This window comes from Perognathus longimembris, chromosome 4 (genome assembly GCF_023159225.1).
Source record: "Perognathus longimembris pacificus isolate PPM17 chromosome 4, ASM2315922v1, whole genome shotgun sequence".
In the NCBI taxonomy this organism is placed as follows: Eukaryota; Metazoa; Chordata; class Mammalia; order Rodentia; family Heteromyidae; genus Perognathus; species Perognathus longimembris.
Window position 1 is genome coordinate 91,186,093 of NC_063164.1, and position 25,769 is coordinate 91,211,861.

A 25,769-nucleotide genomic window follows, 5' to 3' on the forward strand; every position below is an offset into this window, starting at 1 on the left:
ATCTCACTCTTCCCACCTAAGCATTCCTCTGTGTATCCTATATGCAGCTTTCATAGCCTTGAAGACCAGGCTCTACATTCAAAGGAGCAGCTAGGCCTAGTGGGAGCTCCTGGGGAACAGGTGGGACCAGCAACCTGGAGTACATAGGACATGTGGTTGGGATCGATGAGGGCTGTCTGTGTCAGCCAGCCTTCATGGAGACCTCCATGGGATGCAGGTCAAAACACATTTCACACATTTGGCTCATTTGTGATGAGTTTCTTCTAAGAACCAGACAGGGTTCTACCCCTTTCATCTTACTAGAAATGGGTCCAAAGAAGCTTGTGTTCCTGTGGAGCTGATTGAGCTTCACCAGGGAAGCTAGCTTTCCAAGCTGAGCAGAGTCAGACCCCACTAAACCCTGAGGGAGCTGGACTGGGGCTGCAGCTCTGCTGTGCAGAGGGTGCTAACGTGCTACTCTTCTCCAGACATATACAGGTTCCATCCTGGTGGCAGTGAACCCATTCCAGATGTTGCCCCTCTATACCACAGAGCAGGTACAGCTCTACTATGGCCGCCATGTGGGTGAGCTGCCCCCACATGTGTTTGCCATCTCCAACAGCTGCTACTTCAACATGAAGAAGAACAAGAGGGACCAGTGTTGTGTCATCAGGTGGGACTCAGACTCAGGTTCCTGGGGCTTTCAGGTCAGGGTTGCCTCTGTGCATCTCCAGGCGGGTATGATAGGAGCTCTTCTCATTCTACTGTGAACATCCTTTTCCAGGACACACATTCAGTTAGGCAAGCCAAAGAAAAAGTAAAGAAAGTGCTGAGGGCCTGACTTAAGTGATAGAGCACCTGCCTAGCAAGTAGAAGATTCTGAATTCAAATCCCAGTACCTCCCTTGCAAAAAAACCCCAAAACCCAAAGGTTGTAATTTCAGAGGAAACAACGTTTGTCTTTGAGAAACTTGAAAAAAGTGCAAGAAAAGAGAGCAAAATTGGCCAGAAATTGCAGCTGGCTAAGGGATTTTGAGGGTTCATTATGCAAATTTGGAAGTATAGAGGTCTTGGGGGAGGTGTTGCCTAGGGAGTGGACTCTGAGAGTCTGCTTCTAACTGTCACATTCATTTGCAAGACAATGAGTCTTCTTCTTCATTCACATATTTAGGTGACACTGGGCATGAGCCAAATCTGCTGGGCCAAGGATCTCATAGCTTAGTAGGAAGAAAAGACAAACACTTGAGTAATTTGCAACACAGACGATCTGAGACCCAAAAGGGGATTTTAAGGCAAATGGTGGAACTTCTGCTTGGGGAAAGGGTCAGCTTGAGAGTCTGGCCCCAAAGCAGGAGAATTCGGTGTCTGATGGAAAGCTGTTCTCATGTTGACGTCATGTCCCTATCCTCTCTTGGCAGTGGGGAGTCTGGGGCTGGGAAGACAGAGACCACCAAACTCATCCTACAGTTTCTGGCCATTGTCAGTGGCCAGCATTCGTGGATTGAGCAGCAGGTCCTGGAGGCCAACCCCATTCTGGAAGGTAAGAGGTCATCCTAGGTACTCACTCTCTGCCCCAGAACTTGGGGTGTTAGCCTTTCAGCAGGAAGTAGCCTTTCAGTAGGGACAAGAATGGAGTGGCTAGGAGTGTGGCGCTTCCAGGAAGGGGGTAGACTGGTGGCTTTATAAGTTTTCACTATGTGTTCTCCATAGGATATAAAAAGCGGTCATCTTAAAAAGGAGTCTGAGCTTTGCCGAAAAGCTAAAGGACAGCACGCAGGTCCTAAGTTCAGTCCTTAGTACCAGCACACAAAAAAAGGTCTTTTGAACAATACAAATAGTAATCATTTGATTTTTAAGTAGCCAAAATGTCTGGATTACCAGTAAAAATTATTTAAGAACAAATTATGGGTAATAAAGATAAGAACCCCATACTACTGTGTAGTTATCCCACAGTTTAATATGTAGCAAAGGTGTATGCTTGATATTTCTGAACAATGTTAATTTTTCTTCTGTATTCCAACTGACCAAAACAATGTTAAGAATGCATCTTTGTAAATGGGTGCTAGTTGATCATGGAATTTAGTAATGGACTACATAGGATGTTAATAATGAAGCCATATGTTTGTGTCTGGATTTGAAAATTTAAACAATCATTTGCCTTGAAGAACATAGTTATTTCAGTTACACAAATCAGTAAGGTCTTTATGGCAAGAAATATTCCAGTGAAATGTGCTGTGATGTGGGAATATTTAAATGTTTTTCACGGTTTCTATCAATGTGAAATAAAATTGAATTCTGACTTTTCTGTGACTGTAAAAAAAAAAAAAGGAGTCTGAGATCAAATCCATTTTGTTTGTTTGTTTGTTTGTTTGTTTTGGCCAGTCCTGGGCCTTGAACTCTGGGCCTGAGCACTGTCCCTGGTTTCTTTCTGCTCAAGGCTAACACTCTACCACATGAGCCACAGAGCCACTTCTGGCGGTTTTCTACATATGTGGTGCTGAAGAATTGAACCCAGGGCTTCATGTATACAAGGCAAGCACTCTTGCCACTAGGCCATATTCCCAGTCCCCTCAAATCCATTTTGGAAATGCTGGAGAAGTAGCTGTGTTTCTATAAGTGGTTTGTGGGGTGGTAAGGAAGAGTCAGAAAAGGGTGAGACAAGCCTTCAGACAGGAATGGACACTTGGGCAAGGCAAGAGGAGAAAAAGTACTTTTGGGTAGGGAAATCCCCCTGCAGACCTGGTGATATTCTTAGCTTAGCAGCAGAAGGCTGCTATTTAGTTTAAATAATTTAATTTTCTTTTATGAATCATACTTTTGGTATGATGTCTAAGAAATTTTTTATCAAACCCTTAGGTCTTCTTCCATGTTTTCTTCTAAATATTTTGTAATTTTTAAGGTCTTACGATTTGTTTTTATTTTATTCTGTTTTTTTTGCCAGTCCTGGGGCTGGAACTCAGGGCCTGAGCACTGTCCCTGGCTTCTTTTTGCTCAAGGCTAGCACTCTAGCACTTGAGCCACAGCACCCATTTTGGCTTTTTCTATATATGTGGTGCTGAGGAATCGAACCCAGGGCTTCATGTATACGAGGTGAGTACTTTACCATTAGGCCATATTCCCAGCCCCTTACAATTAGTTTTATGATACAGTTTGGTCTTGTTTTTGTTCCAGTGATGTAAGGTATGAGAAGTCTTTCTTCTGCTTGCTTTCTGTCTTCTCTTTTCTCCTCTCTCCTTCTTTCCATTCCCTGCATTTTTGCATGTGGATATCCAAGAGTTTCACTCTGCTTGTCAGAGACCTTTCTCTTTTGACTTGCTAAAATCAATTGTTTATACATAGTTTGGTCTATTTCTGGATTTCTATTTGTTCAGCAGCTCTTTATCTGTCCTTTGTTCTAACAGAGCATTGCCCAAACTTATTAGCTTTACAAGAAGTTTTGCAGTCAGGCAGTATGTGTCCTCACATTTCTTTCTTTCTTTTTTCCAACTAAGCTATTCTAGGTCCTTTGTTTGATAAAATCAGCTTTCCCATTTTGATAAAAAAGAAGTCTTTCATCAGATTCTTTTCTTGAGATACATAGTCAGCTCAATGTGTTAAACAAACGTGTGTGTGTGTGTGTGTATGTGTGTGCTTGCGTGTGTGCACACCAGTCTTGGTGCTTGAACTCAAGGTCTGAGTGCTGTTCCTGAGATTTTTGTACTCGAGGTTAGTGCTCCACTACTTGAGCCACAGCTCCAGTTCTGGCTTTTTGGTCATTAATTGGAGATAAGGGTTTCACAGACTTTCCTACCCGTGCTGGCTTCACACTATGATCTTCAGATCTCAGCCTCCCGAGTAGCTAGGAATACAGGTGTGAGACACCAGTCCCCAGAATACTTAAGTTTTATACCTGGTACTTCTCAGAGAATCCATTGAGCTTTGAGATTCTGGGGGAGAGAGGGAGAAAGACAGAGACAAGACAGAGTGAAGCCAGGTGCCAGTGGCTCACACCTATAATCCTAGCTACTCAGGAGGCTGAGATCTGAGAACTGTGGTTCAAAGCCAGTCCATGCAGGAAAGTTCATGAGACTTTTACCTCCAACAAACTACCAGAAAACCAGAAATGGAGCAATGGCTCAAGTAGTAGACTGCTAGCCTTGAGCAAACAAACAAAACCTCAGCACCAGCACCTAAGCCCTTAGTTCAAGCCCTGGGATTGGCACAAAAAAGAAAGAAAAGAAAAGAAAGAAGGAAAGAAAGACAGGGAGGAGTGGGAGAGGGAGAAGGAGGGAGGGAGGGAGGAAGGAAGAAAATGCAATATTTCCTAAACTAATTTCACCAAGATACACTATTCATTCATGGGACTAATCTAATGGTATTTTCAAAATATATCTTTAGTGGGTAATGAAATTAGTCTTTTAGAACAAATGAAATATCACAGAGTAGAACATACTCTGGTAAGAACCAGCAGTGATTTTCTTTTTAAAACATAGTCCCTGATGTAGCCCAAGCAGCCTCAATCTTTAAAAACTCCTGCCTCTGCCTCCCCCAAGTACTGGGATTACAAGTGTGTGCTGTGTTCAGCTCCAGTACTTCGCATTTTGTTTTAGTCATGTGTGTACATGTGGAAATGTGTATGGTCAACCAAATAACACAGAGAGATTCTAAGGAATATGAGCGTTTTGGGGGAGGCAGAGGATTACATTCCCAGCAACAATCCAAAGAGAAGCCCAGGTCCTTTGAGGGACCAGTCCTCCTACCAGCTCACTGTCCATCCCAGCCTCTTCCCGGATGCTGAGCATCGGCCTCCACATTCAGAAGCCTGCAGGCCTCTCCAGCGCCTGCAGAAAGAACCCCCAGATTTTGAGCCTGACACTAGGCCTCTGTGCTACCTGGCCGCTCCCTCTCACTGTCTCTGTACACCTCCTGCTGCTCTCCTGCTGACTGGCATCCATCAGGCATATTCTGGGCCTGACACTAGACCTCTGTGCCACCTGGCCACGCACTCTCATGATCTCTGTATACCTCCTGCTGAGTTTCTGCTGACTGGCATCCATCATGTAGACCACAGCCTGCTCGCCTAGCCTTCCCTGTACACTCTGATCCTTGGTGCCACCGCTGCCCCTCCACCTTCCCGGTCCCGATTCCAGGTCACACCCTGAAACTGGCCTGCAAGGTCAGGTAAATGCTCTCCTCTTGGCCCCTCACTGTCAGTGCTCCTTGCTCACAGCCTTTGGAAACGCCAAGACCGTGCGCAATGACAACTCCAGCCGCTTTGGCAAGTACATCGACATCTACTTCACCCCCAGAGGCGTAATCGAGGGCGCGCGCATTGAGCACTTCCTTCTGGAGAAGTCCCGAGTCTGCCGGCAGGTGAGGAGGGCCTGCGGGCAGGGGAGGGGGCCCGTGAGCAGGGGATGGGGGTCTGCGGGCAGGGGAGGGGGTCCTGCGGGCAGGTGAGGGGGGTTCTGTGGGCAAGGGAGGGGGTCCTGTGGGCAGATGAGGGGGCCCTGTGGGCAGGGGAGGGGGTCCTGCTGCCAGGGGAGGGAGGTCCACCGGCAGAGGAGGGGGGTTCTGTGGGCAAGGGAGTGGATCCTGTGGACAGGTAAGGGGGGGTCCACCGGCAGGGGAGGGGGCCCGTAGGCAGGGGAGGGGGTTCTGTGGGCAGGGGAGGGGGTCCTTGGGCAGGGAAGGATCCTGTGTGTGGCACCCAAACAGAAGAACCAGTGTAGTCTTGACCTTGGGGTGGGGGGCTTTGGTAACATGGTGCAAAACCTAAGACAGGTGTGTGCATGCACACATGTGCATGGACACAACAGCCCAAAGCAGGAAACCCGACAGAGGGGACATTGCTGAGTGTGGCACTGTGGGAAAACATTTAGTGCACATTCCTCCCCTCAGCACCCGTGCGAGGCACTCCAGGCACTATCCTGCCCAACCTTCACAACCACCACAAGAGGGCGGTCTCTACTGATGAAGAAACTGAGTCCAGATAGGTTCTGTGAACAGTTTGGCCTGTATCTCATAGCTACTATGTGGCAGTCTCTCTGAGACCAGTGTGTTGCCTTCCTAGAGATCCACATTTTCTTACATAGTGGTGCTGAGTTCATAGAATTTACCATCTAAAATGACATCCCAAATCAAATGAGAAGCTTCTAAAGCAGGTTAGAAACAAGCCTTGTCCAGAGACAGAGACTGACAAGTCATAGCTTGGGCTGGAGGTATAGGTCACTGGTAGGATACCTGCTTAGCATGAGCAAAGCCCTGGGTCTATCCTTAGCACCATGTGCAGAAACACACACACACACACTATGACATGTCTATACTGTGGAATGCTGGGTAGTTTGAAAAACAAAAGAGAAAGCCTGTGTACACGAATCACCAAGAAACAGATAAGTACAAAGGAAGTAGAACATTTTATATAAAACATTTTATAAAAGAAAAGAATGATTTACAGATTATTATATATTCAATATATTCAATATATTCAATATATTGAAGATGTCTGGAAGGAACACAGACCTTCCAGGGCTTCTGGGGAGGAAATGGGGGAAATTTTGAGGAGGAGAAGGGCAAGGTGGAAAGAACTCTCATAGCACTATACATTTCAGATGGTTTGAATTTGTACAGTAGGGATACATTAATACCTAGTTTTGAAATTACAAAGCCAGGTGCTGGTAGCTCATACACTTAATACTAACTACTCAAGGGGCAGAGATCTGAGGTTTTTAGTTTGAAGACAAGTCTGGGCAAGAGAGTCCATGAAACTCATATCTCCAGTTAATCACTAAAAAGCCAGAAGCAGAACTGTAGCTCAAGTGCCAAACTTGGGCAAAAAAAAAAACTCCAAGGGACAGCTGAGCACTGGTGGCTCACGTCTGTAATCTTAGCTGCTCAGGAAGATGAGATCTGAGGATTATGGTTTGAAGCCACCTCGACAGGAAAGTCTGTTAGACTCCTACCTCCAGTGAACCACCAAAAAGCCAAAGTGGAGCCGTGGCTCAAGTGGTATAGCACTAGCTTTGAGCAAAAGTGCTAAGGGACATCCCATAGGGCCCATGTAAGTCCATGTGTATCAGCTCTCCAGGGAGTCACTGAGGTAGTTGTAAAGAACATGGGATGGGGAGTCAGAAAGTCTCAGGTGGCTTTGTGCATGACCGCTTCCATGCTAGGAGGTGTGACCAAATGACCAGACACAGCCAGGCACTGGTGGCTCATGTCTGTAATCCTAACTACTCAGGAGGCTGAATTCTGAGGATAGAGGTTCAAAGCTAGACAAAGCAGAAAAATCCTGGAGACTCTATGTCCAGTAAGCCAGTACAAAGCTGGATGTGGTGGTGTGGCTCAAGTGGTAGAGCACCAGCCTTGAGCAAAAATGCTAAGCAAGAGCACAAGGCCCTGAGTTCAAACTCCAGTGCCAGAACCCCTACCCCGCCCCCATACACTTACAGGACATACAGGACATGTCAGGTCAAGGATAAAAGCTGGCTCTTGCACTAATGCCTGAGACATGTCTGGGTAGGAGACCTTAGAGCTGAAGCCATGACAGCCCCAAAAGCCTAGTGAAAGTCAGCAGTCTTGCTTACAATCTCTGTGAATATCTTCCTTTCCAGGCTCCAGAGGAACGCAACTATCACATTTTCTACTGCATGCTCATGGGAATGAACGCAGAGGAGAAGTCATTGCTGGGCCTAGGAACACCTTCTGAGTATCACTACCTGACCATGGTGAGCCGCCACCCCCTCCTCCCCCCCCCCCCCCCCCCCCCCCCGCTTCCAGCTCCTCAATAGTGAACAGAGAAAAGAAGAAAGCCAGTTTAAGCCTTGGTTTACAGCTGCAGAAACACCCTAGCTCTAGCTGGGCCATGGAGGCTGGAACAAGGGTCCTCTTTTCCTCCTCCACATCAGTTCCTTCTATTTGAAAACAATTTGCTGATGGTCAGAGACCTGTCCTTGACAGAGTGTCTAAGCAGAGCCCCTGGGCCTTCCTTGTGAGCCCATTTCCTTTGGTCCTCTCTTAATCCACAAAGGGGTCCCTGTGCTGTGGGCCATGGAGAATCATCAAAGCCTCCTGCTCCTGCCCTGCCTTTAGGACACCAGCTCTCAGAAAGAAAGGCCTTGCTCCTGCTTATAAGTGTGTCTTCCTTTCTAAGGTAGTGGGGGCACCTTGTTAGTTACCTGACAAGGAAGTGGATCTCTGTTCTGTATGACTCTCTGTCTTGAGGTCACTGTCGCAAGTCTTCATCAGTCCATTACTGAAACATGGCAGTCATCTTTTCATGAGGTCCCATGTGGCCAGTCTTGACCTCTGATCTGTCATCCACCTGCATCTGAGGGGAACATCTTATAGTACAAAGCTGATCATGTCACCTTCTCATGACAATTAATTAGTGGAAATTCAAGCTCCTAGACATGACTTTTCCTCAAAGTCCCTGTCTCTGAGACCTGCCTTGAAGCCATTCTCCAGCCTATGCTGCTTTGAGGATCTCCTTGAGGGGTCAGCTCAGACACCTCCTCCAGAGGGCCTCTTTCCACCTCTCAGTGGAGTTGCCCCATGCCTCTTTGGTCTCAGCACCAGTAATAGCTGTGATAGAGTCATTTACTTCCTTCCTGTCCATCCTGGATACAAAGCAGCTGGGCAGGATTGGGGCTCACCATTTCTAAATTCCCAGCAAATACTCAGGGCTTGGCAAATAGCCTTTGCATTAAAGAAATGAGAAGGCTGGGAAGGTGGCTGAGTGGCAGAGTGCTTGCCTAACATGTATGAACCCTGGGATCAATTCCTTGAAAAAGCTAGAAGTGGCACTGTGGCTCAAGTGGTAGAGTGCTAGCCTTGAGCAAAAAAAGCTCAGGGACAGTGCCCGGGCCCTGAGTTCAAGTCCCCAGGACTGGAAATGAAAAAGGACTGAGAGCCCACAGGGTTTCCAAGAGACATAGAAGAAAACTGCCTCCACTGGCAACAAGGCCCTGGCATGTCATATCCATGGGATTGGGGCTCTGCTTCTGGGAACACTTCTCTTTGTTGTTGTCCTGGGGCTTGAACTCAGGGCCTGGGCACTGTCCCTAGTGTTTATTTTTTTTTCTTTTTCTCAAGACTAGTGCTCTACCACTTGAGCTACAGCTCCATTTCTGGCTTTTAGGTAGTTAGTTGGAGTCTCCATGGACTTTCCTGCCTGGGCTGGCTTCAAACTGTGATCCTCAGATCTCAGCCTCCTGAGTTGCTAGGATTAAAGCCCTGGAACATGGATACCCAGCTACTCTTACCTGTTATGGAGGCTGGAACAAGGGTCCTCTTTTCCTCCTCCACATCAGTTCCTTCTATTTGAAAACAATTTGCTGATGGTCAGAGACCTGTCCTTGACAGAGTGTCTAAGCAGAGCCCCTGGGCCTTCCTTGTGAGCCCATTTCCTTTGGTCCTCTCTTAATCCACAAAGGGGTCCCTGTGCTGTGGGCCATGGAGAATCATCAAAGCCTCCTGCTCCTGCCCTGCCTTTAGGACACCAGCTCTCAGAAAGAAAGGCCTTGCTCCTGCTTATAAGTGTGTCTTCCTTTCTAAGGTAGTGGGGGCACCTTGTTAGTTACCTGACAAGGAAGTGGATCTCTGTTCTGTATGACTCTCTGTCTTGAGGTCACTGTCGCAAGTCTTCATCAGTCCATTACTGAAACATGGCAGTCATCTTTTCATGAGGTCCCATGTGGCCAGTCTTGACCTCTGATCTGTCATCCACCTGCATCTGAGGGGAACATCTTATAGTACAAAGCTGATCATGTCACCTTCTCATGACAATTAATTAGTGGAAATTCAAGCTCCTAGACATGACTTTTCCTCAAAGTCCCTGTCTCTGAGACCTGCCTTGAAGCCATTCTCCAGCCTATGCTGCTTTGAGGATCTCCTTGAGGGGTCAGCTCAGACACCTCCTCCAGAGGGCCTCTTTCCACCTCTCAGTGGAGTTGCCCCATGCCTCTTTGGTCTCAGCACCAGTAATAGCTGTGATAGAGTCATTTACTTCCTTCCTGTCCATCCTGGATACAAAGCAGCTGGGCAGGATTGGGGCTCACCATTTCTAAATTCCCAGCAAATACTCAGGGCTTGGCAAATAGCCTTTGCATTAAAGAAATGAGAAGGCTGGGAAGGTGGCTGAGTGGCAGAGTGCTTGCCTAACATGTATGAACCCTGGGATCAATTCCTTGAAAAAGCTAGAAGTGGCACTGTGGCTCAAGTGGTAGAGTGCTAGCCTTGAGCAAAAAAAGCTCAGGGACAGTGCCCGGGCCCTGAGTTCAAGTCCCCAGGACTGGAAATGAAAAAGGACTGAGAGCCCACAGGGTTTCCAAGAGACATAGAAGAAAACTGCCTCCACTGGCAACAAGGCCCTGGCATGTCATATCCATGGGATTGGGGCTCTGCTTCTGGGAACACTTCTCTTTGTTGTTGTCCTGGGGCTTGAACTCAGGGCCTGGGCACTGTCCCTAGTGTTTATTTTTTTTTCTTTTTCTCAAGACTAGTGCTCTACCACTTGAGCTACAGCTCCATTTCTGGCTTTTAGGTAGTTAGTTGGAGTCTCCATGGACTTTCCTGCCTGGGCTGGCTTCAAACTGTGATCCTCAGATCTCAGCCTCCTGAGTTGCTAGGATTAAAGCCCTGGAACATGGATACCCAGCTACTCTTACCTGTTTTCTCAACCTGTGCCTGGATGTGGCTTTTCAGGGTCCACTAATACCCTAGAGTTATGTTTTTTAGAGGGTCTTCTGTTGAGTCCTCGTGGGACTTGACCCTGATGGCCCCTGGATAGAGGAAGTGGGCCCTGGACTGACTCCACTGGCTGAGATATCTTATCCTGTAGGGGAACTGCACGTCCTATGAGGGGCTCAATGACGCCAAAGACTATGCCCACATTCGCTCAGCCATGAAGATCCTCCTATTCTCCGACTCTGAGAACTGGGACATCAGCAAGCTGCTGGCCGCCATCCTCCACCTAGGGAATGTGGAGTTTATGGGTAAACTCTGTGCTCCCACAGAAGAACAGTGGGGGATGGGAGCAACAAAGGACATCTCCCGGGGGTTGGAGGCAGAGGAGCAGCAGCAGAGGGGCAGCGCACCCAAAGGGCCCACTATCCATGTGGTCCAACCTTGTCCTAGAAAAATACACCTGAAAAATGTGATTTCAGGATGCTTCAGGGGAACCCCCAAAAGTAGAGACCATGGTCAATAGCCTCTACTTTTTAGCTGGAATACCTCAAGGTCATTAGTCAGGGTAAACAAATCCAGGTATCACCATGATCTGATTTAACCAAGTACTTCACAGAAATTGCTGACAATTGCCTCTGCAAGAAAATGCCAGAAATCTATTACTGATGATTCCTTCCAATCATCCAAACATGACATCCAGCATGCAGCCAGAAATAAATAGTAACAAGGAAAAAGATATCATGAGCAACAACCAACAGAATAATAATAGAATAATAACAATAGAAATAGATTCACAGCCAGGAGCTGTTGGCTCAGGCCTGAAATCCTAGCTACATAGGAGGCTGAGATCTGAGGATTGAGGTTCAAAGCCAGCCCTGGGAGGAAAGTCTGTGAGACTCTTATCTCCAATTAACCACCAGAAAACTGGAAGTGGCTCTGTGGCTCAAGTGGTAGAGTGCTAGTCTTGAGCTGAAAAGCTCAGGGACAGTGCGGGCCCAGAGTTCAAGCCCCACAACCACCACCACCACCACCACCAATAACAACAAAATAGATTCACAAATATATTGTCATTAGTGGATATAGAACACAGAGTGCCTCTTGACTGCTGTGTTCAAGAAAAGGAAGCAACAAGCTTGAAATTTTGGACAGGAAACTGGAAAGCCTAAAACATGATTGCATATTTTTAAAGGTGCCACATGGAAATTCTAACATTAAAAATGTGGCTATATTTAGTAGTCAAGGCAATGTTTGAGCTAAAGAAAAAGTCAAAATAAACTGTGAGATTACAGGAGACACAAAAGGTGGACAACTTGAAAAAAGCAATGAAAAACACAGCAAATCTTTTACAGGAGCTCTAATAGAAAACAGGCAGTATTTGGAGAGATTGTGGCAGGTTCTAGAACTAATGGGAGGCATCCCCTTAGAACAATAGGAAAGACAACTTTCAAGAAACTGCTTTGGAGCAGACAGTGAGATACACATTATTTTATACTACATCAGAAAACCTATTCCAGGTAAGTAGTGGGGTAGAGGGGAGGACTTGCTATCTATCAGCCACACTGGGCACTTCAGCCAGGGAAATACAGTAAAACTAAATGCTGTGTGGAGACTCTACAGAGGTGATTAAAAAAAATGACAAGAAAGCATGGAAGTAATTTCTATTAAAGTCAGGAGCATAGTTATCTCTAGAGAAAACATCATCTTATCCAAAAGGACAGATGCTTGGCTCCCATGTGAGTTGGGTCTGTTTGGTTGTCATTGCTATCACAAGGCAATGACTTTACTCATTTCAACACCCTGTGTTGTTTTGTTTGTGTGTGCCAGTACTGGGTCAGGGCATTCTCCCTTAGATTTTTTTACTCAAGGCTGACATTTATACCCCTTTGTGCCCCACCTCCACATCTGGCTTTTTGGTGATTAATTGGAAATAAAGTTTCACAGATTTTCCTGCTGGCTTCAAACTATGATCCTCAATCCCAGCCACCTCAGTAGCTAAGATTGCAGGCATGAGCCACTAGCACCTGGGAGCCCTTTCTGACTGATGAGCTTTTCTTATCTGTATGTTTCATTTCACTTTTTTTTTAAGTTTACAAAAGGAAACTAAACCACACCTCCTGACAATCCATCCTAAGGTAGACATTGACTCAGGTCACCAGGTCCTTCCTTCCAGAAAGAAATAGAAGTAGAAAAGAGGCCAGGAGACTATTGCTTACAGTAGTTTATTTGAATAAATAAGTACTTTGGGGGAGCTGGTAGCTTAACTTCTCCTATAACTAGCCCCTGTCTGTCCCACCAGTACCAGTGCTTTCTGGGTATTCCAGCCCAGTCTTCTCTCTCCAATTAGTCAGCAGTTCTTCAAACTTCCCCTTTTGCTTGGGGGCCTGACCTCACTAGGCAGAGGTAGCCCTGGTCTGATCAATTTACTCACAGCAAAGGTGCCCACAACTATGATCACTGAGGACATTCACCCTTCAAGAGATGGTATCTAGAGACACAGTGGCTCACCCTCCAGGACAGTGGTTACTAGGGAACAGATGTAGGGCTTTTTCCCACTCTGGATTGCTACTTCTCTCTCTAGCTGCAGTATTCGAGAACCTGGATTCCTCTGATGTGATGGAGTCATCTGCCTTTCCCACTGTGATGAAGCTACTGGAGGTACTTGGCTGTTGTGTCTTCTACCTTTTGTTTTCATAAGGTTTGGGGGGGTGTAGATTGGTGGACTCCTAGCATCTTATAGTCCTACCTTGGCCCCCTTACCTGCCCCCTTCTCTCTTCTAGGGTCTAAGTCCAATCTTTGTACCCTCTGCCCAGTTTGTAACTCTGAGGGTAGGCAGTAAAATGACCAGTATGATGTTTTAGTTTACTCTTGGCAATACTGGGGTTGGTTTCAGAGTCTAGCAGTTGCTAGACAAGGCACTCTGCCAAAGAGCCATGCCTCGAATCCTTTTTGGCCCTGTTTTTTGTCTGTTTGTTTGTTTTTGTTTTTTTTGAGATAGTCTAACTTCATATCTGGTCATGTACCTGAATAATGATTCTCCTATCTTTTTTTATTTCTTTGCTGAGATGACAGACAAGCATCACCATGCCAGCTGTTGGTCAGTAAATGAGTCTCTTAAAGTTTTCTGATGTGAATAGCCTCCAACCATGACCCTTCTTATCTCAGCTTCCTTCATGGCTAGGATTACCAGTGTGAAATGCCAGCACTCAGCTTGTAGGTGTTTTTTGTTGTTGTTTGTTTGTTTTAATTAAATCAAGCCTTGTGCTTGGGGACAGCCTGGACTCTGATCCTCCTACCTACACCCCTTGTCGCCAAGACGACAGGTGCATGCCACCTTTCCAGCTTACTAGTTAAAATAGATTCTCACCAAGTTTTTTGCAAGTACTTAGAAATACTGAGTTTATCTGGTGCAATCTTTCTCACAATGTGTGTAGAGGGCAGCCCTTCCAGACTTCCCCTTGTTCCTCCAGGCTTTCAGCCTCTGTGAGGGTGTTTTTGTTGGCATATAGTTGAGACCTGGTCTTAGAACTTTTCCCATACCAGCCCTTTTCCCAGATGCCAGGAGAGCAGCATGCTTGGACTCCCTTCAGATGCACCCTCCCTATACACCCTGCACCCAGCACTCCTGGGACCGTGGCTGTTGCCCTATTTGGCCTAACCTTGGTACAGGCAACTTCCCACCCTTACACCTATATATACTGGGTATGGGATATTTGATCACAAGAGGAAATTAAACACGGTAGGAGCACCTACTCCTTCCCTGGTATAAGCTCTGGGCCATGCCCTGCTCTGCAGATATAATGCAACCCTCCTGCCCTCCCAGGTGCAGCACCAAGCACTCCGAGACTGTCTCATCAAACACACTATCCTCATCCGTGGAGAGTACGTCACCAGACCTCTGAACATTGCCCAGGCTGCAGACCGGAGGGATGCCTTTGTCAAGGTACAGAGCTGCAGGGGCAGGAAAGAGCTGGGACTGTTGGCAGGTCCCAATTCTGCTGATCACCCGCCTGGTGGCTGTGGATTCCTCATCCTCTCTGGTGTGGGTTTCTTGTCTTTAAAGTAGGGGTAACATCCCTCATAGAGCCTTTCTGGTTGAACTTGGAAAAGGGGTAGCCTTCATCCACTATCTCCCCAGGGCATCTATGGGCGCCTCTTCCTGTGGATCACCCAGAAGATCAATGCTGCAATCTTCCCACCACCTTCCCAGGATCCCAGAAGTGTACGGAGGGCCATTGGCCTCCTGGACATATTTGGCTTTGAGAATTTCCAGAACAATAGGTATGAAGACCTTAGTACTCCTAATTTCAGAAAGTGAAAAAATGAATAGCAACTCTGAGCAAGTCAGGGTGGATCATCCCTACTTCTGATCCCGCCCACCCCTTACTACTGAGCAGGAACCCCTCACTGCAGGGCCCTCTTCCTCCATCTCATTATGCCAGGGTATCTGGGAACAGGGATAAATCTTTCTGCAGAAATGGCCTGTGTACACCTCCAGGACCCAAACACATCCAGAGATGGCTACAGAGCCAAAAGCCATCCCCAAAAGGCCGGCTGAGGCCTCAGGGCTACATTGCTATGAAGCCATAAGCTCTCTTCATGAACCAGGACTGTCATGCAAGGTCAGGGCGACAGTGTAACTCATCTAGTGGTGTTTGTGACTATTTCTGACTTTTGAGTTTAAAAGGAAGCACACTGAGGCAGGATATCTCTGGTCCTATGTTTCAGCATGATCAGCAGTTGAAGGGTTGTGCCCAGGAAACAAGTCAATACATTACAATGGAGGGGCAGTGTCAGAAAAGCCCTTTAGGTCCAGGATTGTCAAATACAGGCCATTGCAAGGGCAAGCATGCTGGGAAAAGAGGCTTGCTTGCACTAGTCAGATAGAAGGATGCAGGACTAGCAGACCTAAGACTAATACACAGGAACTCTAAAGCACAGTATATCATTGGCTTCTTGTCCTAAGAGGAGCAGAGAAGTAGGCCCGTATACCTGCGGACACTTAGGAAGTGAATGAGTTGTTAGTTGTAGAAATCTAGCATATATGCAGGGACTCCTTCCTAAAGGAAGATGATTAGCTGGTTTTGTGATGGGGCTGCAGTATGGGGGTGCTGGGCCTCGCTCTACCCGCCCCCCCCATCTGCGTGGGGGGAGGGGTTCCTGGGCTTTTCTGTCTCTTCCCTGTGGGATCCATACTCGCTCTCTCACACCTCCTGGCCAGTAGAGGTTAGTTGCGGAAGCGGGGTCCCGATGCAGCCTTGGTTCGAGTGTGGTTGTGAGACCCCATGCCCGCCAGCCCAAGGAAAGACACGGGCGCGTGTTCGTCTCGGAGAATGCCTTGGGGCGTTCTGTTTATTCAAATGAGGAGCCAACAGATATACCCCAAAAGGCGGGCACAGGAGAGGGACTATAGGTTGGCCACAAGGGCTGTCCATCAAGTGATGTCAGGGGACTTCCTTTGTGGGCGGAGACCCAGCCCCCCAAGGGTTGGGTTTCTGGGGTCCCAGCCATCAGACATGTGCTCGACCCCAGTGGCGGGGGCTTCTCTTCCTGTTAAAGGCGGAAAGGGAGGGGACGGGCTAAAGCCTCTTAAAGGCACAGCTGTCCCCAACATCTGCTCCCTTTTTTTTTTTTTAATTAGCAGGGGATGTTGTAAACATATGGCATATGTAGACATAAGGCAAATGCTGACATAAGACATATACATATAAATATATAGGGCCTCTTTCACAAAGGGAAGGGGTAGGTAAAGTGGCCATCCGTTTGGGTCTGTCCAGAGAAGTCAGAGTCCTTAGCTGGTTTTTGCACCAAGTGCAGGAAGTGCAGACATCATCCCTCTTTTGGCAGTGAGGTAGAAGCAGGCTTAAGTTCTGGCATCTCTGGTAGTCCACCACTAGAAATTCAAACACATGTGGTTAGTAAAACATTCTTTTTTTTATAAACATTGAAGCGAAGGTGCTAAACCTTTGCGCTTACTTTTTTTTTTTAAACATTTTTATCATGAAATATTGAGGTTGGGTGTGAAACCCTCAGCTCCTATTTCCCTCTAATGGGACCCCCCCTAAACCAAACAGTATGGTCCTTGTTTTCCTGAAGAGAACAAGAAGAGACATTTCTCCAGAGCAAGTGCTCTGGGTTTAGTTTTCCAATCTGTAAAAGCATATACAGGCTCTTTCCCACTGTTTTGGGAAGATTTAAAATTTCTTAAGATATTTTCTTAAGATATATAATATAAGCATAGCTATCCTTACTAATCACAGGGGCTACTCCCCCCTCTCTCTCCCCTTTTTTTTTTCAATTTTATTTTTTTCTTATGACATGGCAGGGCACCAGGCTGGGCTGGGGATAAGGGCAAAGGTCTTTCTTCTGGAGCTACTTCCTGCTGAAAGGGGGCGAGGTGGTCAAGGGCCCCTGGTCAGCTTGGTACTGTCCAATGTTGCTGGCAAAAGTTTCCATTATTACCACGAGAATGGAATGGCCATCCGGGCCAATGGGTGTCCTGGTCTCCTCTGGCCACCCTGTAGCTTGGCACAGCAGTATGGAAAAACAATGGCTTTGAACCGCAAGTTTCCAGGTGGTGACTTTAGGGATATGTTTTTCTGTTAAAAGAGACTTTTGAAAAGATCAAGCAAAGTATTGACAAGTTCTCAGAGCTGGTTGGCATGAATGACATAAAATATATCCTGGGCATAAGCCAGAAAAGTAGACTTGTTAAGGACATTTAAATCCCCCAGCATATTCTGGTTGGTTGCTGAGTATTACCTGGCCTTGTAGGCAGATGCCCTTTTGGCTTAAACAGGGTGATAATTTTAAGAGATTTTTGTGCTAGGCGCCGCCGTCACACTCAGCGACCCCCAGAAGTGGGAAGAAAAGCAGGGGCCGGTGTAAGGGCAAGCCGCTCCAGGCACCCCCCCAAGCCTTTATGCTCGCCATGTCTCAACATTGCTGGGGCCACAATCTCTCACGGCGGACGTGGAATTCGCACTGTTCGTCCCAGGCCCCAAACACGCAGCCACTGCTGCCGCTTGGAACACGGATCGATTTTGCCCCACCTCTTTCTTTCGATGGGGACCACACGCCCGGAGAATTCATTTTCTCCAATTTTCCCGAGGGCTACCGACAGCCGCGGACTTACTACCATGGGCTCTATGCCCCACATTGGGCGCCATTTGCCAGGCCTTGCTCTACCCACCCCCCATCTGCGTGGGGGGAGGGGGTTCCTGGGCTTTTCTGTCTCTTCCATGTGGGATCCATACTCGCTCTCTCATGCCTCCTGGCCAGTAGAGGTTAATTGCAGAAGCGGGGTCCCCATGCAGCCTTGGTTCGCGTGTGGTTGCGAGACCCCATGCCCGCCAACCCAAGGAAAGACACGGGCGCATGGTGGTCTTGGAGAATGCCTCTGGGGTGTTCTGTTTATTCAAATGAGGAGCCAACAGATATACCCACAAAGGCAGGCACCAGAGAAGGACTACAGGTTGGCCACAAGGGCTGTCCATCAAGTGATGTCAGGGAACTTCCTTTGTGGGCGGAGACCCAGCCCCCCAAGGATTGGGTTTCTGGGGTCCCGGCCATCAGACACGTGCTCGACCCCAGGGGCGGGGGCTTCTCTTCCTGTTAAAGGCGGAAGGGGAGGGGATGGGCTAAAGCCAGCTGTGGCCTCTTAAAGGCACAGCTGTCCCCAACATGGGGGCCTGGGAAAGGTGCTGGAAAACTTTAGATCCCACAGTGGTCCTACACTGCAAAATGTTTGTGCTGAGTATGAGGGTCATGGTGGACTGTTACACGTCACACAAAGTAGTCTCAAGAATAATAAGGTCGGGCTGGGGATATAGCCTAGTGGCAAGAGTGCCTGCCTCAGATACACGAGGCCCTAGGTTCGATTCCCCAGCACCACATATACAGAAAACGGCCAGAAGCGGCGCTGTGGCTCAAGTGGCAGAGTGCTAGCCTTGAGCGGGAAGAAGCCAGGGACAGTGCTCAGGCCCTGAGTCCAAGGCCCACGACTGGCCAAAAAAAAAAAAAAAAGAATAATAAGGTCGTACCTAAGTAGATGACCCATCCTAAAGAAGAAATGTCTAAGAGAGCCCCTGAGAGGAGCAGAACGAGCTGACTCAGGAGAAAAGAAACAAGGGACACCAAGCACGTGCAGATTCTGTGCTAGGAAAGAACCAGGAGCCTGCAGGGTGCTGCAAGAATAACAAAGTGGCCAGAGGATGGCACCCGTGAGTCCAGAGAGATCACCAGTGCTTCTCCTGTGCTGGCCTTCTGAACCCTGAACACAAGTCAGCGGGGAGGACTTAAAGGAGTGGAGGGTATGATCTGATTTGAGAAGGTCAAACATGACTCCATAATTTCCTATTTGAATCCAAGATGGTCAGCGAAGGAGACACATCTAGAGGCAGGACGCCTGGGATGAGCAGCGGGTTGGAGGGTGGTATTGCTGGTGAGTCTGGTAGGTGTGGAAGGCCCAGCAGACAACACTGGGTCTCAGGAAGTTCATCTCAACAGCAAGGCACTTGCCCACGGGGCTAGGATTTCTTGTGTCCTCTTGGTCCCCTGGGGCTAGTCTGCACCAGGACAGGCAGGTGGCAAAGGAACCTGTAGGCCTGTATGGAATCCTAAGAAACTCTAGACCAGGACTTGATGCTACACTGGGCCACCTTGTTTCTCTCAGTTTGTGTGCCATGAGGTGCCAGGCTAGATTTACCTCCCCTGGTGCGGGGATGCTAAGCTTACTCCCTTATCAGTGCTCCCCTTTTCACCCTCTCCCCTGGGCGCCCGACCTGCGGGCGGCCAAGGTGGAGCGAAAGGACACAGGCAAGCCTAAAGTGCACGCGGCCGAACAAGATCCCCTTTTCCTCCCTCCTTACCCACCAAGGAAGCCAGGCACAGATGGATCTCAGAGATGCTTCAGAGAGCAATCCGGTTTAATCAGGAGGGGCTTACAGTAATAAAATGATGATGACGAGGATTGAGCAGGAGCTGGCGATAGGCTGGCAAGCTTGTCCATCCAAGAGCAGCTCCCAAGGACCTCCCTCATGGGCTAACGTCACTTCCCATAGTACCGCCCTCTGGGAAAAGCCCGCGAAAAGGGGAGCACACGTGCTTGCTGGTGCAAGGTGGGGGGATGGTCTCAAAGCTATCCCTTCTGGTTCTGGACCCAGAAGGAGATATGTGTGGCTCACTTCCACACTGCCCTAGGGCTGGGGGAAGGGCAGTGTCTCGGGAGCGCTCTTATCACCCTTCCCCCCTTAAGGCCAAGATGAATCCCCAACAATGAGGTAGGGAAGATGAGGGTAACAAGAGCAAAGTAAGGGTGTGTGCAGGGACATGTACACTTATGGGCACTCCAGCACTCTGTGTACATAGGAATGTGGATCTGGGGTGAGGGGGTATCTGTATATTATATTGGTAGTAGGTAGCCAGCAATCACAGGGTTCTCCCAGCTGCAGAAGGGCCAGGCTGACTCTGCTCCATCCCCGGCGGTGGAATTGCCTCCACAGCTTTGAGCAGCTCTGTATCAACTTCGCCAACGAGCACCTGCAGCAGTTTTTTGTACAGCATGTGTTCACCATGGAGCAGGAGGAGTACCACTCTGAGAACATCACCTGGGACTACATCCATTACACGGATAACCGGCCTACTCTGGAGCTGCTGGCCCTCAAACCCATGAGCATCATCTCTCTCCTAGACGAAGAGAGCCGCTTCCCACAGGTGTGTGTCAGGGCCTGCAGGAGGAATCCTGCTTTCCTGCTTAGGGAATCTCCTGTTTGGTGTTTGGGAAACACCATTCTTCCTGGGACTGTCAGAATCTCTGTCAGGAATAAGTAGATGAGTTCAAGACTAACCAGATCCTCCTCCTCTTCTTCAAGGCTTGGTTCAGTGCCTCCTGCAGGAAGGCTTCTCTGACTGCTGGGTACCTGGGTAATTGTCCAGATGGTGGAAAGGAGAGCGAGTGATGGGGGTAGCTGACCCAGCTTCTCCTGCCAGTTGTCCTTCACTTATACAAGTCACCAGTCTATCTGTAGTAATCCGTGTACTTAGAGCCCAGTTTGCTTTGTCCCTAAAGGGGACCCCCCCCCGCCCCCGAGTCCTTTGGGTATGTTGCCTGATCTCCTCATGACTGGACTTTGGGGCCTTAGCTCATTGGAAATCTGGGTTCTTCTAGGGGACAGATATGACCATGTTGCAGAAACTGACCAGTGTTCATTCCAACAACAAGGCCTTCCTAAAGCCCAAGAGCATCCACGATGCCAGGTTTGGCATTTCCCACTTTGCTGGCCAGGTGTACTACCAGGCAGAAGGTGAGTTCTGCTCCATTCCTACCCCATCCAGCCCCAGAACTGGTTTCAAGGAGACCAGGACAGGGAGGCTGAAGGAACAGGATGCTTTAAGATGTGGTAATGGGATGGGAGATGGGTGGCATGGCTTTTACTGGAAGAAGAAAAGGAATGGACTAGGCAGTCATTGCTTTCCTTTTCAGCAATAGCTCTATTGAGATATAGTTCACATGTTATTTGCCCATTTCAAGTGGATTGTTCGGTGGGATTTTTGTTGCTTGTTTTGCTCATTTTTGGGACAGTGTCTTGCTGTATAGCACAGGCTGGCCTTGCTTTTACAGGCATCTTGCCTCAACGTTCTGAGTGCTGAGATTATAGATGTGTACCACCACCACATCTGGTTCCTTAGGGTTTTTTTTTTTAAATCATATTCATGGAGTTATGCAATGATTGTCATAATTTTAGAACATTTTTATTATCCCAGAAACTTTCCCATTATCAGACATTCCCCATTTTCCTCAACCCTAAGTAAAAACTAATTTCCATCTCTATGGATTGGCCTAGTCTGTGCATGTCATATAAACAGAAGCATAGGATGTGCAGCCTTGTTTCACCTGTGCTGATATTTTCAAGCTTCATCTGTGTTGTAATATTTTATTTCTTTTTATTGCAGAATAATATTCTACTGTGTGAATATATCACACTTTGTTTATCTCTTCACTGATGGACTTTTGTGTTTTTACATTGCTATTCTATGTAATACAGCTTATAGACATCCATATAACCATGTACAATTTCTGTGGGGATGTATGTTTATAGTTCTCCTGGGAATTCTATTTCACTGTCAGTGGGAATGTAAACTTGTTCAACCACTCTGGAAAGCAGTATGGAGGTTCCTCAAAAAAGTAAGCATAGAGATTCCCTATGCCCACTCCTGGACATTTATCCAATAGAACACAAACAAGGTTACAGTAAAGCCACCATCACAACCATGTTCATTGTAGCACTATTTACCATAGCCAAGATATGGAATCAATCCAGATGCCCCTCAATGGATAAATGGATCAAGAAAATTTAGAGTTTTATTTTTTTGAAGTGACATGAAACTTATATGTATGCTAAGATCCAGGTAGCATCTTTCTAATTTTTTATTGAAAAATTCTAGAAATGTTTATTAATGCTAAACACTGGTTTTTATGTTCCCCTGCTGGACCTATGCGCTAGTTCCACTCACTGCCTGGTGGAGAATTGAGCCAGGGGGTCCCTCAACCCTGCCTCCCCATAAAATTCTCAGGAAACTCCTTTCCCCTAGGTGGAGCTGCTCAGGTTGAGCCCTAAAAGACACAGTGTCACTGAGTGTAGGCCCTACTAGTCCTCATTCTTCAGAAGGCCGCTTCCCAGTGCACAGCCCAAAAGGGGTTCCAGGTGCCTCCTCTAAGGGTGGTCTGGTGCTGCCCTTGTTCCTTTCAGTACATGCCCCTCCATCATACCCAAGTTTGTGAGGACCCCCTGCTCTCACTGAGCACCTGGAGTCCCTCTGCAGGAAAGAGTGGAAACAGGACCCTTCCTCTCTATATACCAGGCTGTGTAGATGTGCACAAAGCATGCCACTCAGAAGTGGGGTGCCTTAGACAGGACAGAGTGGGAGAGCTAGAAGTCATATCTTTGGGGACCTCCTCTAGCCTAGTTGTCATAAACAACACATCTTCAGCACCTTCTCAGTGTACTTCTGTATCTACTTCAGTGTGTGCCACTTTGGGCTGGAGGAGGGAGGTGGGGTCGTCTCACCCCTGCATCTGTACTTGTCTCAGTCAGCTAAGGCAGCCATGACAAAAACTACAGAAATAAATGGCTCACAGTTGTGGATACTGGAAGCCTGAGATCAATGGCACTGGGACGGTTTCTTCTGAGGCTTCTCTCCTTATATAGCTGTCTTTTACTTGTGTCCTTGCATAGTCTCTCTGCTCCTCTCTGTGTCTTCATGTGATCTCCTGGTCAGGACACCCTCATAACTCAGTTTACTTTATTCATCTCTTTTTTGTGTTTGTGTGTACTGGTACTGGGACTTGAACTCAAAGCCTAGGCCCTGTCCCTTAGCTTTTTCTCTATCACACATACACTTCTGGCTTTTTGATGGCTATTTGGAGATAAGAGTCTCACAAACTTTCCTTTCCAGGCTAGCTCCAAATTGAGATTCTCAAATCTCAGCTTTCTGATCAGCTAGGATTACAAGTATGAGCCTCTGGCACCTAGCTCTTACCTCTTTAAGATCCTCTCTCTACACTTCTAATGTACTGAGGGTTAAGATCCCAGCTTTAAAATTTTTGAGGCAGACACCATTCTGTTCACTCCCCTTTCTGGAGGCTCAGTCTTCAGGTTAGAGGAGCCCCTAGCTCTAGCAGCACTCTACAAGGCCCCAGAGGCAGAGGAACCATGTCCACTTAGAGGCAGGATGGAGATGGTTTGGAAAGCTAAGAGACAGAGTTTTAAAGTAATAGGTAGAGACAATGGGGCTGCTGCCTGGTTGAGGGGCTGACAGCATGGTTTCAGTGGGCCACTGTGGGGTCCCTATGGGCATGCTCACCTTCCCTGTGGTATAAAGGCACAGCTGAGCTGGTCTGGGGGTGTCTTCACAGGCTTCCTGGAGAAGAACCGAGATGTACTGAGCACAGACATCCTCACTTTGGTTCACTCCTCCAAAAACAAGTTCCTGAGGAAAATATTCAATCTGGAATCCGCAGAGATCAAGCTGGGCCATGGCACAATCCGCCAGGCAAAAGCAGGGAGCCAGTTGTTCAAGGTGTGCTCTCAGTGCCCCCACAACCCCCATGCCTCCTAAGGGGAGGGCTCGGGGCATGACTGGTACACCCAAGGAACATTATTTATACACCAATGAATCCCCACACAGAAGGAGCCTGCACCCCCACAGGCCCTGGGATGCCTGTGTGGAAGGGTAAATGAGCAAATGTGTGAGTGGATGAATGAGCAAGTCCACGAACCTTGGCAGAAGCCTTCACTGCATCTGGATTCACTGTGTCCCAGGCCACAGATCCCCAGCCCCACCCCCATCCTGTGCTTCTTCCCATAGCCTGCAGACTCCACCAAGCGGCCCTGCACCCTAGCCGGCCAGTTCAAGCAGTCCCTGGAGCAACTGATGAAAATCCTGACCAACTGCCAGCCCTACTTCATCCGCTGCATCAAACCCAACGAGTACAAGAAGCCATTGGTAACTAGGGGAAGACTATGGCCCAGGGAGGGAGCAAGAGGCTAAGTCTGAGGATCTAGGGTCATATTTGTTCATGTCACAAATAAGGATACTGTGGCAAGATCAGTAGGTCAGATGCAGGGCAGTGATGTGAAAGGCTTTGGAGCTCCCTGATAGTTTTCTGAGCTCTGCCATCATGTGCTATGTATGCCTGGCCAGGCTCTTGGCTTCTATGAGTCTTAACTTTCTCTTCCACAAGGTTAGACTCATTCCTACCTGTAGGAGTGGACTAGGACTTCACAGTCAACTGTCATCCATGGTAGCTGAGATCAGGAGGGGTTTTCTCTACATGGTGTGGTGAGGGACTAGGAGATTGGGGAATTGTTGATTTTGTAGAATCCTACCCAGAAGCTGCAAGCACAGGGACTTCCAAAATGAGAAGATAAAAGACATAAAATATCATAAATGAATAAAAATATGTGTTCTATTAAATGAAGTGCTATTTGAAAATGATGTAGTTATGTAAGTTGGGGCTGTCTCATATAGCTGGGGTGTAACTTCCTTTCAGGAACAGCAGGCAGATCTTAGACAACTTCTCTTGTTCCTTTACCACTGGGAGAAATCATAATGTTCCCAGAGACCCCTGTCCAAGTCCACATTGCTCACCTTGGGATCTGCAAGCCAAGTGGGCAAGTCCAAGCTGAAGCTCAAGCTCTATGGCAGCTCAGCAGGGGCAGATGCTTGGTGTGAAGTATGGAGTGGGAGCCCACACCAAGGAGCCCAGCAGGCTTGGACTCTGAAGCCTGCTCAGGCAGTGAAGATTAGGAACCTCTTGGGGGCGGAGGGACTGAACTCAGGGCCTGGGCACTGTCCCTGAGCATCTTTGCCTCAAGGCTAGCATTCCACCACTGAGTCACAATGCCACTTCCAGCTTTTTCTGAGTAATTTATTGTAGATAAGAGTCTCATGGACTTTCCTGCCCCAGCTGGATTTGAACTTTGATCCTCAGATCTCAGTCTCTTGAGTAGCTAGGATTACAGGCATGAGCCATCAGCACCTGACTCATACCTCATTTTTAAATCAGAATCAGTTATCCCCACCATAGAAGCTGCTGTAGAGATTAAATGTGAAACACACAGGCCTACAGAAAACATGTGATAAATAGCAGGTGACTACCTACTCAACATTAATTTCAGGTGGGGCAAGAGTACCTGTTGGTGGAGTTGCCCTGTAGCAGGGTGTCTACTCTCATATGGGGTCAAAGGAGACTTTCCAGAATACAAGCTTGGCAGTCTTGGAACCTAGAGCCTGGAGCTCTAGGGAAAAAGATGATGCCAAATTCCTCTCAGCCATACCACCTCATAGCAGGGACATCTCAGCTCCCCACAGCCAGCTGCCACCACCAGCTCCCTGGTGCCCATCTGGGGAGGGGATACTGAGAACATCTTCAGAAGCATATGCAATTGACCTTTTTGCATAATACATTGCATGCCTTGAGACTTAGGGAACTATGGTGGGATTCCTTGTTTTGTTTTGTTTTTGGTGCCAGTACTGGGGCTTGAACTCAGGGCCTTGCTTGATTTTTCTAACTCAAGGTTGGCACTCTACCACTTGAGCCACAGCTCCACTTCCAGTTTATTGGT

The 25,769-nt window shown here is 47.8% G+C and overlaps 1 protein-coding gene across 1 annotated transcript in view; it reads left to right on the plus strand.

Annotated features, from left to right (window-relative positions):
- Myo7b (myosin VIIB) overlaps positions 1-25,769 on the plus strand; it is a 75,667-nt gene that overhangs the window by 14,153 nt on the left and 35,745 nt on the right. Inside the window, exons 5-16 of the mRNA XM_048345648.1 lie at positions 468-652; positions 1,397-1,518; positions 5,188-5,330; positions 7,571-7,684; positions 10,798-10,951; positions 13,222-13,298; positions 14,465-14,584; positions 14,780-14,922; positions 20,145-20,355; positions 20,810-20,945; positions 23,558-23,721; positions 24,010-24,147. Coding sequence (XP_048201605.1) covers positions 468-652; positions 1,397-1,518; positions 5,188-5,330; positions 7,571-7,684; positions 10,798-10,951; positions 13,222-13,298; positions 14,465-14,584; positions 14,780-14,922; positions 20,145-20,355; positions 20,810-20,945; positions 23,558-23,721; positions 24,010-24,147 — 1,707 coding nt within the window. The remainder of the gene's footprint in view (positions 1-467; positions 653-1,396; positions 1,519-5,187; positions 5,331-7,570; positions 7,685-10,797; positions 10,952-13,221; positions 13,299-14,464; positions 14,585-14,779; positions 14,923-20,144; positions 20,356-20,809; positions 20,946-23,557; positions 23,722-24,009; positions 24,148-25,769) is intronic.